The sequence below is a fragment of the Chenopodium quinoa genome, unplaced genomic scaffold, assembly GCF_001683475.1.
Source record: "Chenopodium quinoa cultivar QQ74 unplaced genomic scaffold, ASM168347v1, whole genome shotgun sequence".
In the NCBI taxonomy this organism is placed as follows: domain Eukaryota; kingdom Viridiplantae; phylum Streptophyta; class Magnoliopsida; order Caryophyllales; family Amaranthaceae; genus Chenopodium; species Chenopodium quinoa.
In genome coordinates, this window is record NW_018743893.1 from 1316198 (window position 1) to 1329568 (window position 13371).

The window sequence follows — 13371 nt, forward strand, 5'->3', positions numbered from 1 at the left end:
TTAAAAACATTGAATTAACATGCATGATTTAGTTGTCCATATAATGAAAAGTTGCGATAAGGATCAGCAGCACGCCAACAACCACCGTCCTCTTTGATAGTTTGATGGGTCAACTGCAATTACTTATTGGTTACCTTCCTTGCCTCTATTCAAATGGGAAATATGTTAAGTATGAAAATTCGTATAAAATAAAATTAAATACAAATTCAAAGGATAGGATAAATTATTCACGCTTTCATTTTTTATTTAATAATCATAATTATAATATCCTCATATTATTAGGTAAAGAATAATCTTTCTACAAAGAATCAAAGACTAATTAGGCCTTAATTGATTTGCAATTACATATGTTAAGATTAGGTAATAAAAATTCGAATTTCACATGCAATGACAAATCTATATGTATCTATAACTATAACTAAAGTAATTAACGCTGACATGACTACTATCCACGTGCCAATTTCTTATAAAAAATATTTGCGCCAAAATAATCAATGATTTCTTCAACGTTCTGAGGCCCTGCCTCGTTCTTATCTTTGATCGAAACCAGACTTTCCATGTAAGCAAAAACTCCTTGACACGACTTTTCCTTCTGAAATGCAAGATCCTTAATTTCTTGGGGTTTTTCGGGATCCAATAAGACCAGCTTACCATCGTTACATTCTAGTAAGAGCCTGTTATTTCTCCAATGACCAACAGGACACCAGATATCTGACAATGGTCCCACAGTAAATTTCCTGGTCCAACACTCCTCACTCCATATCCAAATATCGAACTTCTTAGTCTGATGGAGACACAGAATCGCAAGAGAATCATCATACACTCCCAGACGCTTAGAACTTGGTTGTGCATAGTCTGGAACATCAATTTCTTTGAACGCATCAGTAGCCATATCAAAAGAAATGATCAGTTCAGAACTATATTCAAATGATCCGAACCAGTAACAACATCCATTCACATAGATGTAACATTTATTACTTTCCAAACTATAAGCTCTAGCCAGATCTCCACAATACCTCCACGAATTAGTCCTTAACGAATAGACAAGGACTGATACAGGATGCTTGGCATCACTTTCATCGTCATAATTAGTAAGCCAATAACCTTTCATAACAACCACCTTATAGTCTCCACTAACAGGATCAAACCCGAAACCATAAACTTCATACGAAGCATAAGTGAATTCGGATGGAAGATCAGGCTTACAAATTATTTTAGGCAAGGGTCTAAATTCATTGATGGCTGGATTCCACAAAGCACGACCACTACAATCGTAGTGATACACATAATATAATCCGTGACACGAACCACAAACATACAAGCTATGCATTGGCATACTATCTAACTCTTGATCAGCTAAAACTCGAGGAGATTCATCAACCAACAGCTCATACAGCTCAAGTTCAGAATGGCTAACATAATATTGAACAGGGATACAACCGCGCCAACTTTCATCATTGTTATAGTAGTTATTCAGGTGTTTTGATATGAAATCCGGACTCGAAATAATAGCATACCATAATTTGCAAACACTCTTAAACTGTAACAGAGCTTTCACAGGTAACCATGACAGAATCTCAATGATTAAATTTTCATGCAGATGATCAATCTTCTCAATTGCAATTAACATTGACCTCTCTTTTTCTTCATTAATTCTGATAAATTAAAACCCAAAACTAGAATCAGCAAATTTAAACCACCCATCAAAATAAATTAAATCAGAAGGGATAAAGATATAAGGATTTGACCTTTGTTTCAAGAGATGATAAAAACGGCTGTTGTCATTTGACCAAATGTAACGCTGCAAAGATAGAGCCATTGCTGCAACAACAACAAGATAATTGAGTTAATTTTTTAACTATATAATGTATCAAATAAGAAATTGAAAGCAGAAAATGAACGGGGTTTAGAGAATATACAATTAATATTGCAGGATTGAAGACAAAGCAGAAAAAAACGAATGACAATTATATGAAATATAGCATCAATTTATGAAACTTATAGAAGAGAAATACAGAAAATAATACAGTACCTGGGTATTAGTTTAAAAAGATCGATCTGAATCTGGGTTTGAAGAAGAAGAAGAAAATAAAGTCAATTTGGCGAGCAAATTCTGCCTGATGTCAGTTTTAACAACTGAATTTGATTATAGTAAATGGCTAATCAATAATTTCCTCGCTTCAATATTGTGTGTGTACTCGAACTTGTCTTCTCGTCTAGTTTAACTGTTTAAGTAATAAGTATAGGAACTCTTTTGGTTCTTAAATACGGAATATGAGAATCATGATATACGGACGGGGCGTTTGGTATGGTATGTGAGATCAAGAAGGATATTTGGTATGGTATGTGAGATCAAGAAGGATAAGAGAGTCCGTAAAAAAAATAAAAAATTAATTAAATAAATAAGAGGGTAGGAAAAGGATAGTGAGTTATGGGTGGTATAAAGATAAAATAAAGTGTTATCTTTTGTTTGGTATAAGTTAGGGATAAAAGTAGAATCTGTGATAAAGTTATAAATATATGTTTACTAACTCTATCTTTCTCCTTTATTTTTTTCATTAAGGTTACATATGTCATTTTTGTTATAATCCTTGTCCAACCATCCTTATACCAACCTCTTATGTATAGATGAGGGTAGAGGTGATCAAAGTTAGCCCGGCCCGACCTGGCTCAATCTTGGGCGGGATTTGGACATATTTTTTTTTGCCTGAAATCGGGTTGGGATCGGCCGTCTCAAAACTTATTTTGGGCGGGTTTGGAAATACATTTTTATGCGTTTTTAGTTGATTTTTTAGCCTCGGCCCGAAAATGCCCCCGAAAAGCCTACACGGTCCGACCATTTTGGACAGATTTGGGCACAAAAAATCCGGCCCGCAGCTTCACCCGATCCGGCGTGGCCCGAGAAGTGTGCATAATTTTTTAACTTCAGCCCGACCCACCTAATGATAACCTCTAGATGAGGGATAAAGGGGGTTTAAACCTTGTCCCATCCCTCTCTCTAGTCCCAATCCCTATAAACAAACAATCAAACATGGTATTTTATTAGGAAAAATTACTCTGAATAATTTGATCTTTGCTTCATCCGTCCAAAATAATTTCACATTTCGATTGTTTTTAATAATCCGACATTTATACTTAATGCGCTCTTAATGGTCCTAACCAATCATCCAACTTGTTATTACAAGTTATTAGACATGTGTCAACCTATAATTGGTAAAAAAATTATAATAAAAAATAAATTAAAAAGCCCCAAACCCAGATGGGTATAGGAGGTGGGTGGGCTGGGTAGAGGAGGTGGTTTCAATGGTGGGTTTGCCAGAGAGCGTGGCCGTGTTTTTCCTTTTAATTTTTCGATAATTTTTTACCAACCATGTGTTGGCACGTGTGCAAACAATCCCAAGTCACAAATGGCAACTTGTTTAGCCGACTTCAAGTCACTTAATTGGGGCTATTGGGATTTGGGGGTGGATTGAGCGTATAGGTCATATTATTAAAAAATAGGAAAAATTCATGGCAATAATCCGACCTTTAGCCCATTCTTTTTTAATAATCCGACCTTTAGGGGTCTTTAATTTTTATTGGTCCCAACCGGTCATGTAACCTGTTATAACAGGTTACATGACACGTGGCGGCCTGCGATTGGTAAAAACAAAAAACAAAAAAATAACAAAAAAACAGAAAAAAATAAAAATAGCCAGCCACCAGGGAGCCCCCTGCTCCGGCAGACGCGCCCAGGCCAGCCCCCTGCTCCGGCAGGCGCGCCGGCGGCTGGCGGCTTACCCCCCCTTCCTTCTCCTTCCTCCCCTTCCCTCTACCCCTGATCTTGCCCTGCCATCCGAGCAACACCGAACCACCCCCGTCCCGCATCTCTCTCACTCGCTCCCTCACTGCCACCACAGCAGCCCATTTGGGGGAATAGGGTTTATGGAGGCCAGAAAACATGGTAAGGGTGGTTTCGGGGCTGCGGTGGTCGGAAGGGGTTGCGATGAGGCAAGGTGGAGGTTGGTTGCGGTTTTCGCGGGTTAGGGTTTGTTTGGATGGGTGGGGCGACGGTTAAGGGAAGGTTGGAGTAATAAGGTGTGGTTCGGCCGGCGGTGGGTGAGCGCGACGCCGGCCGGTCGATTTCTGGGCTGGGGAGAGGGGAGCTGCGTGAATGGGAGGGGGAGAGGGAATGGTGGCAGGGGTGGTGGGGAAGGTAGTGGCAGGGGTGGTTCTGTTTTTTTTTTATTATTTCTTTTTTTTTGTAAAAATTATTAAAAATTAAAAAAAATTGTTTTTCTTTTTTTAATTTTGTTTTTTAATTTGAAATTTTAAACAAATTGCATAGTGACACGTGTATTTAAAATCAAAAAAAAAAATTGACCGGTTTAACCGATTTCTGGTCAAATGGGACCATTAAAAAAGAATTGGAGGTAAAGGTCGGATTATTAAAAAAGAATGGGCTAAAGGTCGGAATATTCCCATGATTTTTTCCTAAAAAATAATCTAAACGTGAGATTAATTTGGGCGTGTGAGGCAAATGTCGAATTATTCCGGACAATTTTTTCATACTCTTCCCTTTGTTTAATTATTTTTTTTATTTTATTAATTAGGATCTTTATTTACTATATTTCCACTCAACACAAGCTTTGGCTTAGTTTTGTTGTAAGTTAATCTACATACTCTTCCCCTTTTTTTTTTCTTTTTTTTATTAATCAGAATATTATTTACTATATTTATTTCCGCTCAACACAAGCTTTGGCTTAGTTTTATTGCAAGCTACTTTGATCTCCATACTCTTCCCCTTTTCTTTATTTTATTTTATTAATTAGGATCTTATTTACTATATATACTTCCACTCAACACAAGTTTTGGCTAGGATCTTAATTTATTATATTTCCACTCAACATAAGTTTTGGCTTAGTTTGTTGTAAGCTACTCTGATCTCCATACTCTTCCCTTTTTTTTTTTTTTTTAAAAAAAAAAAAAAAAAAAAAAAAAAAAAAAAAAAAATATTTTATTAATTAGGATCTTTATTATTTACTATATTTCCGCTCAACACAAGCTTTGTCCTAGTTTTGTTGTAAGTTACTTTGATCTCCATACTCTTCTTTTTATTTTATTTTTTTATTAATTAGGATCTTTATTTACTATAATTTGATACTTATTTTATACAATTTCTACAAAATGAACTTTGTTGATTGTAATAATTTATCCAGGCCATTTTAAAACTTGTACAATACCAATCACTTTTACAATCTCTAATACACGTATTATTTTCTCCTCCTCTATCTTGATTTCCTGATTTCCATACACTTTGTAATAACATTAGTATTTTCATTTTTGTGTAACAATACTAGGTTAAAATGGAAAAAGAAAACAAGAAGGCATGGCTTGTTCTCACGATAACTATATGGGTCATCTTTCAACAGATTAATGCAGCTGATATAACCTTCAAACTGAGAGTGAGGGACAGCTTAGTTGGTAACAGCTTTTCTCCCGGTTTAAGTTGATCTAGGATCGATTTCCATCCCCGCCCTAAGTGACTCATATGAACCAAAAAAAATTTAAAACCTTAAAACTCGAACCAAAACCTACACATCGTACTTATAACACCTTTCTGCAAAGTATACGTAACCAAGTTAAGGATCCAAGCTTAGTGTACAAGGGAATTCCGATGATTCGAGCACCAACCAACCCAAATACATATCTTTTGGTTGACCTTGAATCTAAAAAGGATAATAATCAGATATCCGTTACACTTGCTTTAAGTAGAAACGATTTGTATCTAATGGCCTTTGCTGATAAATATAGAGGTGAAGTACGCGGCCATTTCTTTCCCGTTCTTGATATTGATACCATTGATAAGGCAAATAAAGTTTTTCCAGAAGTTCAGCATTTTGTAAATATTAATTATGGGGAAAGATAATTATGGGGAAAGTTACAGTCAAATCGAAAGAAATGGTGATACAAACCGATTAAGTTTCCCATTATTTGATAACCTTAAAACTTTCACGGATAAGGTCTATGGAATGGATACTACGGCCATAGATTATACCTGATAGGCGTGTCGCGTATCTAACAAAAATAACCTAACTAACCACTACTATGTAGACATGCAAGTAAGGGTCGAATCCCAAGAGACTAAGGTTCAAACAATTAAATAGACTCAAGTTATTACTAAGCAAGAATCAATAATGGTGGATTAAACTATATGCTAAAATATGGAAAACTAGAAATAATCAAATGAATATGATAAATCAAATAATTAAAACATCCAAGATCTAGTATCACCACAATTACGCTTGATGCAATTATATTTCTACCCCTAACATACGATTCCAATTGAACGGGGAAAAGTAAACCCTAATCAATACCAAAGACCTCTCTCGAGTATCAATGGATTCTCTAACATACAATCAAGCCTATTCTCATGGTATCATGCAAATTAGAGACATTAAACACATTATTCTAACTTCCCAATCATCAACCCAACTATTCTCATGTTGAATATCAAACCCTAAATTGATCTACTCAAATCCGTTTAAACCCAACTCTCGCTGTGATAGAAACAATGGAATAATCACAATACTAAATTACGTCTAACCTAGTATTGGCATAATCACAATCAATTTAGCATAGCAATTGCAAAAGTTATTAGAGAATTTAAAGATTTAATTCATGCATCAATCATAATTGGGCTACCCTAGATCTTGGAATAGGAAATCTACTCACTCATAATGAAATAAACAATAACAAAAATAATTAAAGAAAACATAATTAAGGAATAAGGGATTAAAAGAAAATACCGAATCTTGAATTGAATTGAAAGCGAAAAGTAGAAATCTTGAATCTTGAATTACAAAAGCAAGGAAAATAAAATAGAGAGAACTAGTTCTTAACAACGTAAAACTAATGAATAATAAAAACTTAATTAATAATAAAACACTACTTAATGTATATATAGGCCTAGGAAGATAAAAAGATAAACATCTTTTCTTGGCGCACAAGGACTCCAGGAGGCACGGACGTGCCTCTATGCGTGCATAAACTGCTGTGGCTACTGACTTCCAGGCACGGACGTGCCTGCTCTGCTGCGCGTATCACTCATCTTAAATCAGTCATAACTTCATATCCGGAGCTCCGTTTGAGGCGTATAATATATCGTTGGAAAGGTCTTCAAGTCTAATTTCCAATGAAATTTGAATCACTCCATTTTAATTTGTATAACAAAAGTTATGAGCATAATAGTGAACAGGTGTCATATTTGTCAAGTATTTCATCAACGTTTTGCTTCATTTTCACTCAAGTTCGTCTCGAACACATGATTTGATATTCTTAAGCAATATGTTTTCATACTCCATGATTATTATACTCAAGATTAGCCAACCATACTCCATTTGCATATAAATCACCTGAAATTCATCAAAACACACAAACGAAGAGTAGTAGAGCACAACTTAAGCAAATAATGCAAATATGCACCAAAGATCTCTAATTTTGTAATCAAATGAGCTTAGATACCCACCTAAAACATGTGCAAAATAGGACCTATCAATACCAAAACTGAAGCTCGGTTCCTACTCATTGCGGTTCAAATGGTTGCAGAGGCAGCACGTTTCAAGTACATCCAGGGTTAGTAGAGCTATCGTAACTACAACTCCTAACAATCATAAAATGCGGTCTATAGAGAACGACTGGGAGATATTTCGAAAGGCATTCAGAATGCTGTTAAAAAAGTCATTATTCCACCAATGATTTTACAATACCCTGATGGTAAGACATGGACAGTTACACGAGTGAGTGATGTGAAAAATGATACGGGACTCCTAAAGTACGTTTAGTAATTAATACGGTACGTCGGTACATATTTCAAACTTAAATAATTCTATATTAATTAATTAATGTTAGTCTACTACTAGTAAGTTATTTTATATGTAGACAATATTTTGGATACGGTTGCTACTTAAAATAATAATGTGTAATAATAGAGTAGTTTAAGAGTTTTGTCTTCCATATACGTGAGTTTATCTTAAAACTAAGGAAAAATTCATGGGAATAATCTCACCTTTGGGCCATTCGTTTATAATAATCCCATTTTTGGATTATTTTTTAATAATCCGACCTTTATCCCCATTCTTTTTTATTGGTTCCAACCGGTCATGTAACCTATAACAGATTACATGACACGTGGTAGCCTGTCATTGGTCCAAAAAAATTAAGGAAAAAAAAAAAAAAAACTACTCCACTGCTCCTCACAACCCACAATCGCCACCAATATAATCCGCAACAGCACACTCCAGCCACGCATCTCCATGCCAGCCCAACACTTTCAGCCACCCAAACCGAGCCAATTACCACCAATCAGATGCAACAACTGCATCCCCTTAATCTCCTCGCCACCAATCGACAGCCACAAACCAACCACCATCATCACTACTCCCCTGTCGCACCTACCAGCCCAGACCAAACTGCCCAGCAGCCACCTGACCACCACCTCTACACACCCCTCGCAACCACCTACATCATCACTCAGAAGCAAAGCAGCCATCTGACCACACATCGAACCACCTGCTGCCCCTCCTTGTCCTCCGTAACCACCATCCCCAACCACCCCGAAATCAACCCCCCTTCCCCCCCTCCTCTTCCTTATCCCTGAAACCCCTTTCTCTAGCCTTGAAACCCAATCCCGTCCCCTCCCCTTCTCTAGCTTCAACACCAACACCACCTCTTTTGGGGTTTTAGGGGCTTGGGAAATGGAGGGGTTAGGGTTTCGGTGCTTGGAAAGATGAGAGGGGCGGTTTTCAGGCCATTCCGGTGGTGGGTTAGGTGGGTAGGGCAGTCGAATTGCAGCAGGGGATTGGGTGTTCGGAAAAGGGAGGAGTAAGGGAACGGAGTGTGGGGAAGGGTGGTCGGAATGAGGAAAGGGTGAGGTGAAGTGGGTTGAGCGGCGCCGGTGTTGGCTGGTGGGGTGGTTTTGGGGTTCGGGTCTGGTAGATGGTGGTTCTAGAGTTTGGGTTTGGGTGGTGGTAGGGATGGTGGTGGCTGAATTGGGTTTGAGTTTTTTTTTTTTTTAACTAATTTAAGTAACGATACGTGTAAATTAATTAAAAAAAAAAAATTACCTCCTCAATCGGTTTCAGGTAAAATGAGACCAATATAAATGAATTGGGGGGTAAAAGTTGGATTATTTAGAAAAAATAATCAAAGGTGGGATTATTAAAAATGAATGGCCCAAAGGTGGGATTATTCCCATGAATTTTTCCTAAAAATAAATACGAAATACTGTAATGTGTAAGTAATAGTAGAGTAATAAATACTGCATACGTATGCATACGAGGTTCATCAATTAATACAAAAAATAAGCAAATTACAGACAACACATCAAAGCTATCTCTAATTTCCAACACTCATCAGTCATCACTCCATAACCAAGAATCAAACTTCTTCTGAGTCTCATGGAGAGACAGAAACGCAACAGAATCATCAAATATTCCAAGACACTTAATTAGAACTTGGCTTTGCATAGTCTGGAACATCAATCTCTTTAATGCATATGTCAAAAAAATTATAATCAAATCATCCAATTCGATCCATCGTTGTTGTTGTTCTTCTTCTTCAGAACTATAAGCTGTTGGTCCAGGTTTAGAAGTAGGCATACAACTATACAAGTCCACCAACGGTAATTAAACAGTCAATATACAATGGCGTCTGACTAGACTCTAGAGGTCTCTAGAAGCAAGTTAGCACGACAAGACACGATTTCGACACAACACATCTAATTAGGGAATTGATGATACTTCCACCTTATCATATTGTTCTTCCTACTTGGAATATTTTTGTGAGACAAAGTTGGTCAAAGTAGGAAAATCAATATGAAAAGAAGGGAGTATATGTTGTATACTTATGAGTTATGAGCGATGCATGTTACACTGCTACTAAATCCAACAATTATCATACAATAATATTTGTAATTTATATGTTAATTAAATAATCAAGTCAAAACCATACTATGAATAGTAAAAATAGTCAAAGTTTAAAACTTTAAAAAAAATAAAAAAAATAAAATCGGAGGAAGACTATTTTTAATACTTCGTATAACACACCACGATTCATGACCCACAAAGAAAAAACAGGTTAGTGTCAATGATTTCTGTAATATTTAATTATCAACATGACCAACATTATTGATTAAATAGGTCAGCTTACTCAATCAAACCATTCATTTTCAAATTTAGACACGAGTACAATATGACAGGAGTCACCAGTGGCGTCACCAGGATTTTCGAAGTGTGGGTTCGAAACTTCGGAAATTTGAAATCGTAATTAACAAAAGAAAAAAAATATAATAATTAAATATTCAGTACATAAATAAGTTCAAAATATGGATTACAAATAGATTACACATAGGTAAATGAAAAGAAAAAAAAAAAGATTACAGAAGCATTCTTCGAGTCTTCATACTTTGAAAGTGTTCCAATACATCATCATCACTAACTCTTGAAAATAAATCTCTCTTAAGAAAAGTGACTAAATTATCATTCAATAATTGATCACCCATACTATTTCGCAACTTATTTTTTACGTATGTCATTGATTAAAACACTTGTTCCACGTTTGCAGTTGCAACCGGAAGGATCAATGCTAGTCTTATAAGCAAGTAAACTTTTGTAAGTAGTATGCTTATTTGTTTCAACAAGCATCATAGAAAGCTCATGAATACCCTACTATATCAAAAAGCTATTCAAAATTAATTTAGCATCACCAAATTAATAATAGAAGCAACCTACTATTACTTCTATTAGACCACCATTAGTACTAAACAACAAAATTCAGCACAAATGACAAATCCCAAGATTAATCCAACATCCATAATCCATCCAATCCAACAAACAAACAAAAGATAACACCAAATTCAAACAAATTCCAAATCAAAGTTCATAAAATAGCTTAAAAAGTTAAAAGCCAAAACAAATTACCTTGAGGGCTTGAGAAAAATCAGCAAGGTAAAACATCGAAACAAAGAGAAACAACATCACTGAAACTCTGAAAGTTGCATTTTCCACCATTTACAATATCAAAAAGCTATTCAAAATATCACAAAAAAAATCCCCAAATTGAGAAGTAAATTACATTAGCCAAAAATAAATCCCCAAATTCACTTACCTAGAGTCCTAGACGAGTAGACACGGGCACACGGATGTCGGGCTGTGACTGTGACTTGCTGACTTCCGCCAGTCCGCCACTGGGTTGAGTGGTTGTGGCCTGTGGGTCTGCTTCGCTTCGCAGCTTCGAGCCTTGGCTAGTACTCAGCCTGCATTTGCGCCGGTGGGTTGCAAGAAAAGGAGGACGAAAGAGAAGAGAGAGAGGAAGAACGGGAAGAGAAGGAGGAAGAGGTTAGGGTTTTTCAATTTGGGGGAATGAGGAAGACTGGAAGAGGAAAGGTTTCATTCTTCAGTGTTAGGAAAACAGAAAATGAAATTAAAAAAAAAAGTGTGAGTTATGGATTTTGAACCCACGACTCTTGTGTGATGGGAGCTAAAAATAACCACTGGGTTACAGCTTTACTTTTTGTCATATATTACACAAATATTCTATTTAAACCTATTTTGATTTTTTTTTTTTTAATTTTTTTTTTTTAATTTTTTTCAAAAGATTAGTGGGTTCAATGAACCCACTTGAACCCATGCTAGTTCCGCCCCTGAGAGTCACAGGACATATTTGTTAGCTCCACGCCTCCACTTACATACCTCTTTTACCATTGTTACGATGAAGTTAAATTGATATTTATTCTCAATCAAAAGATAATCATTAGTAAACTTTTAAGCCCAATTTTGGTGATGATTGAAGAAAACGACACCTTGAAAGTTGAACTTAACCTGTTCGTGCAGTCCACATGTTAGCTCAGGTAGGTGCATGTGCTCAGTCGCACTTATGAATTTTCTGGCAACCAATCAAATTTTAGCTTTAAGTCTTTCATGACAATTTGAGGTGAACAGTCCGCTAAATCGATCTGATCCATAAATGTACGGGTTTAAACAAATTAAAAAACACAATTTAGTTAAAAATCCTAACTCGACTAGAGAAAAACCCTGAAAATCTATTTTGGCCTGATAAGCCTAACACTTTTTGTGGATTTAGAAAATACAACATTGTTACAAATGTAACTTCTTTCCTTAATAAATATTTAGTCGTCGAAGTTTAATGTTTATTACTAGAAATAATACGAATTTTATATTTGAGATGAATTTAACAAAATTTTGTATCTATATAAATCAATGATCAAGGAAAAAAGGGCCATAATTAATTTTTGTCATGTTATTATCACTATAAGCCCACAAAGTTTGTGGCCCATTTCAGTAATCACTAAACCACTTGAAGAAAATGGGCCTAGGCCCAATACACTGCACACTAACAGTCTAACATACATGAAAAATATCTTTAATCTATCCAACATAGTTAGTTGTAGTCTTTACTTAATTTTAATCTAAATAAAATCATTAAACAATAAAGTTAGATTGTTAAATTTTCTAGTTATATTAAGTTGTAACTTGTAAGTTTGTTCAATCTTCAAACTACATTGATTACTCTAGGTGTTTATTTCTTTCTATGCACGGGCTAATAACAAATGAAGATATCCTGTTATTATAGGTGGTATAGGTTGAACAAACTCTTTAGAGATTTAAATCTCAACATATTGACTAATTTTAATGAGTTTACTATATTCTAAATAATACTTGTTTGACTTGACTTGGCTTATTTACATCCACATATATTGAAACCTCTTGTGAACTATAGACAACCTTAATTATAAATATATTCAGTTTGATCTATCATTACATGAATTTTCTTTCATCAACCCAAGGTTAGTAAATCTACTCCAAAAATTAACATGTATATATCTTGCATTTTGTAAAGAGTCATTGTTAAACTCTGGAGTAAATTGGACATAAATGTATGATAAGTTAAGGGTAATAGGTTGATTGTAAAGCTCCATATTCTTATTTGATCATATCATAAAGGATATTTATACGAGTTCAAACTTTTGTGTAGAAGGCAAACCTATGACAATAAAGAAACTAACTAAGCTTTTTATAGCCACTAATAATTTAACACAATTCTATATTAGAATTTCACTAAGATATATTATATTCCTAAATACTAGCATAAAATTCGTATGGAAATCTAGCCATATGACAAAGTTGCCTATCATATAATTATCATGTTATTAGAGCTAAGGTTGAGACCTTGAATAACTTCAATATACTCTAGCACAATTAAACTTTAAAAATAAACGAATTCACATGTGGATGGGAGTGTTGGGACTTAATAAAGTTAATTGCCCTATAAAAAGTCACATGCGAGTTTCTGATGTTGAGTAAAAAAAAAAAA

At 35.3% G+C, this 13371-nt stretch overlaps 1 protein-coding gene and 1 pseudogene across 1 annotated transcript; one reads left to right on the plus strand and one right to left on the minus strand.

Annotated features, from left to right (window-relative positions):
* Positions 1 to 267: 267 nt before the first annotated feature.
* LOC110686715 (F-box/kelch-repeat protein At3g23880-like) lies at positions 268 to 3054 on the minus strand. Its single transcript, XM_021863321.1, has 3 exons — positions 2033 to 3054; positions 1749 to 1821; positions 268 to 1655 (listed from the first exon to the last, which is right to left on the minus strand). Exons 2-3 carry the CDS (start codon positions 1817 to 1819, stop codon positions 446 to 448), a joined length of 1281 nt encoding a protein of 426 aa, XP_021719013.1. The 5' UTR covers positions 1820 to 1821; positions 2033 to 3054; the 3' UTR covers positions 268 to 445.
* A 1232-nt stretch (positions 3055 to 4286) lies between these two features.
* On the plus strand, positions 4287 to 7823 carry LOC110686618 (annotated as a pseudogene).
* The last annotated feature ends 5548 nt before the right edge of the window (positions 7824 to 13371 follow it).

Excerpts from the sequence above, each read along its gene's own strand:
- LOC110686715 (XM_021863321.1), bottom strand. The coding sequence starts at position 1,819 with ATGGCTCTATCTTTGCAGCGTTACATTTGGTCAAATGACAACAGCCGT. Across the intron at positions 1,656-1,748 it reads TATCATCTCTTGAAACAAAG|AATTAATGAAGAAAAAGAGA; the intron begins GTCAAATCCTTA and ends TTAATTTATCAG.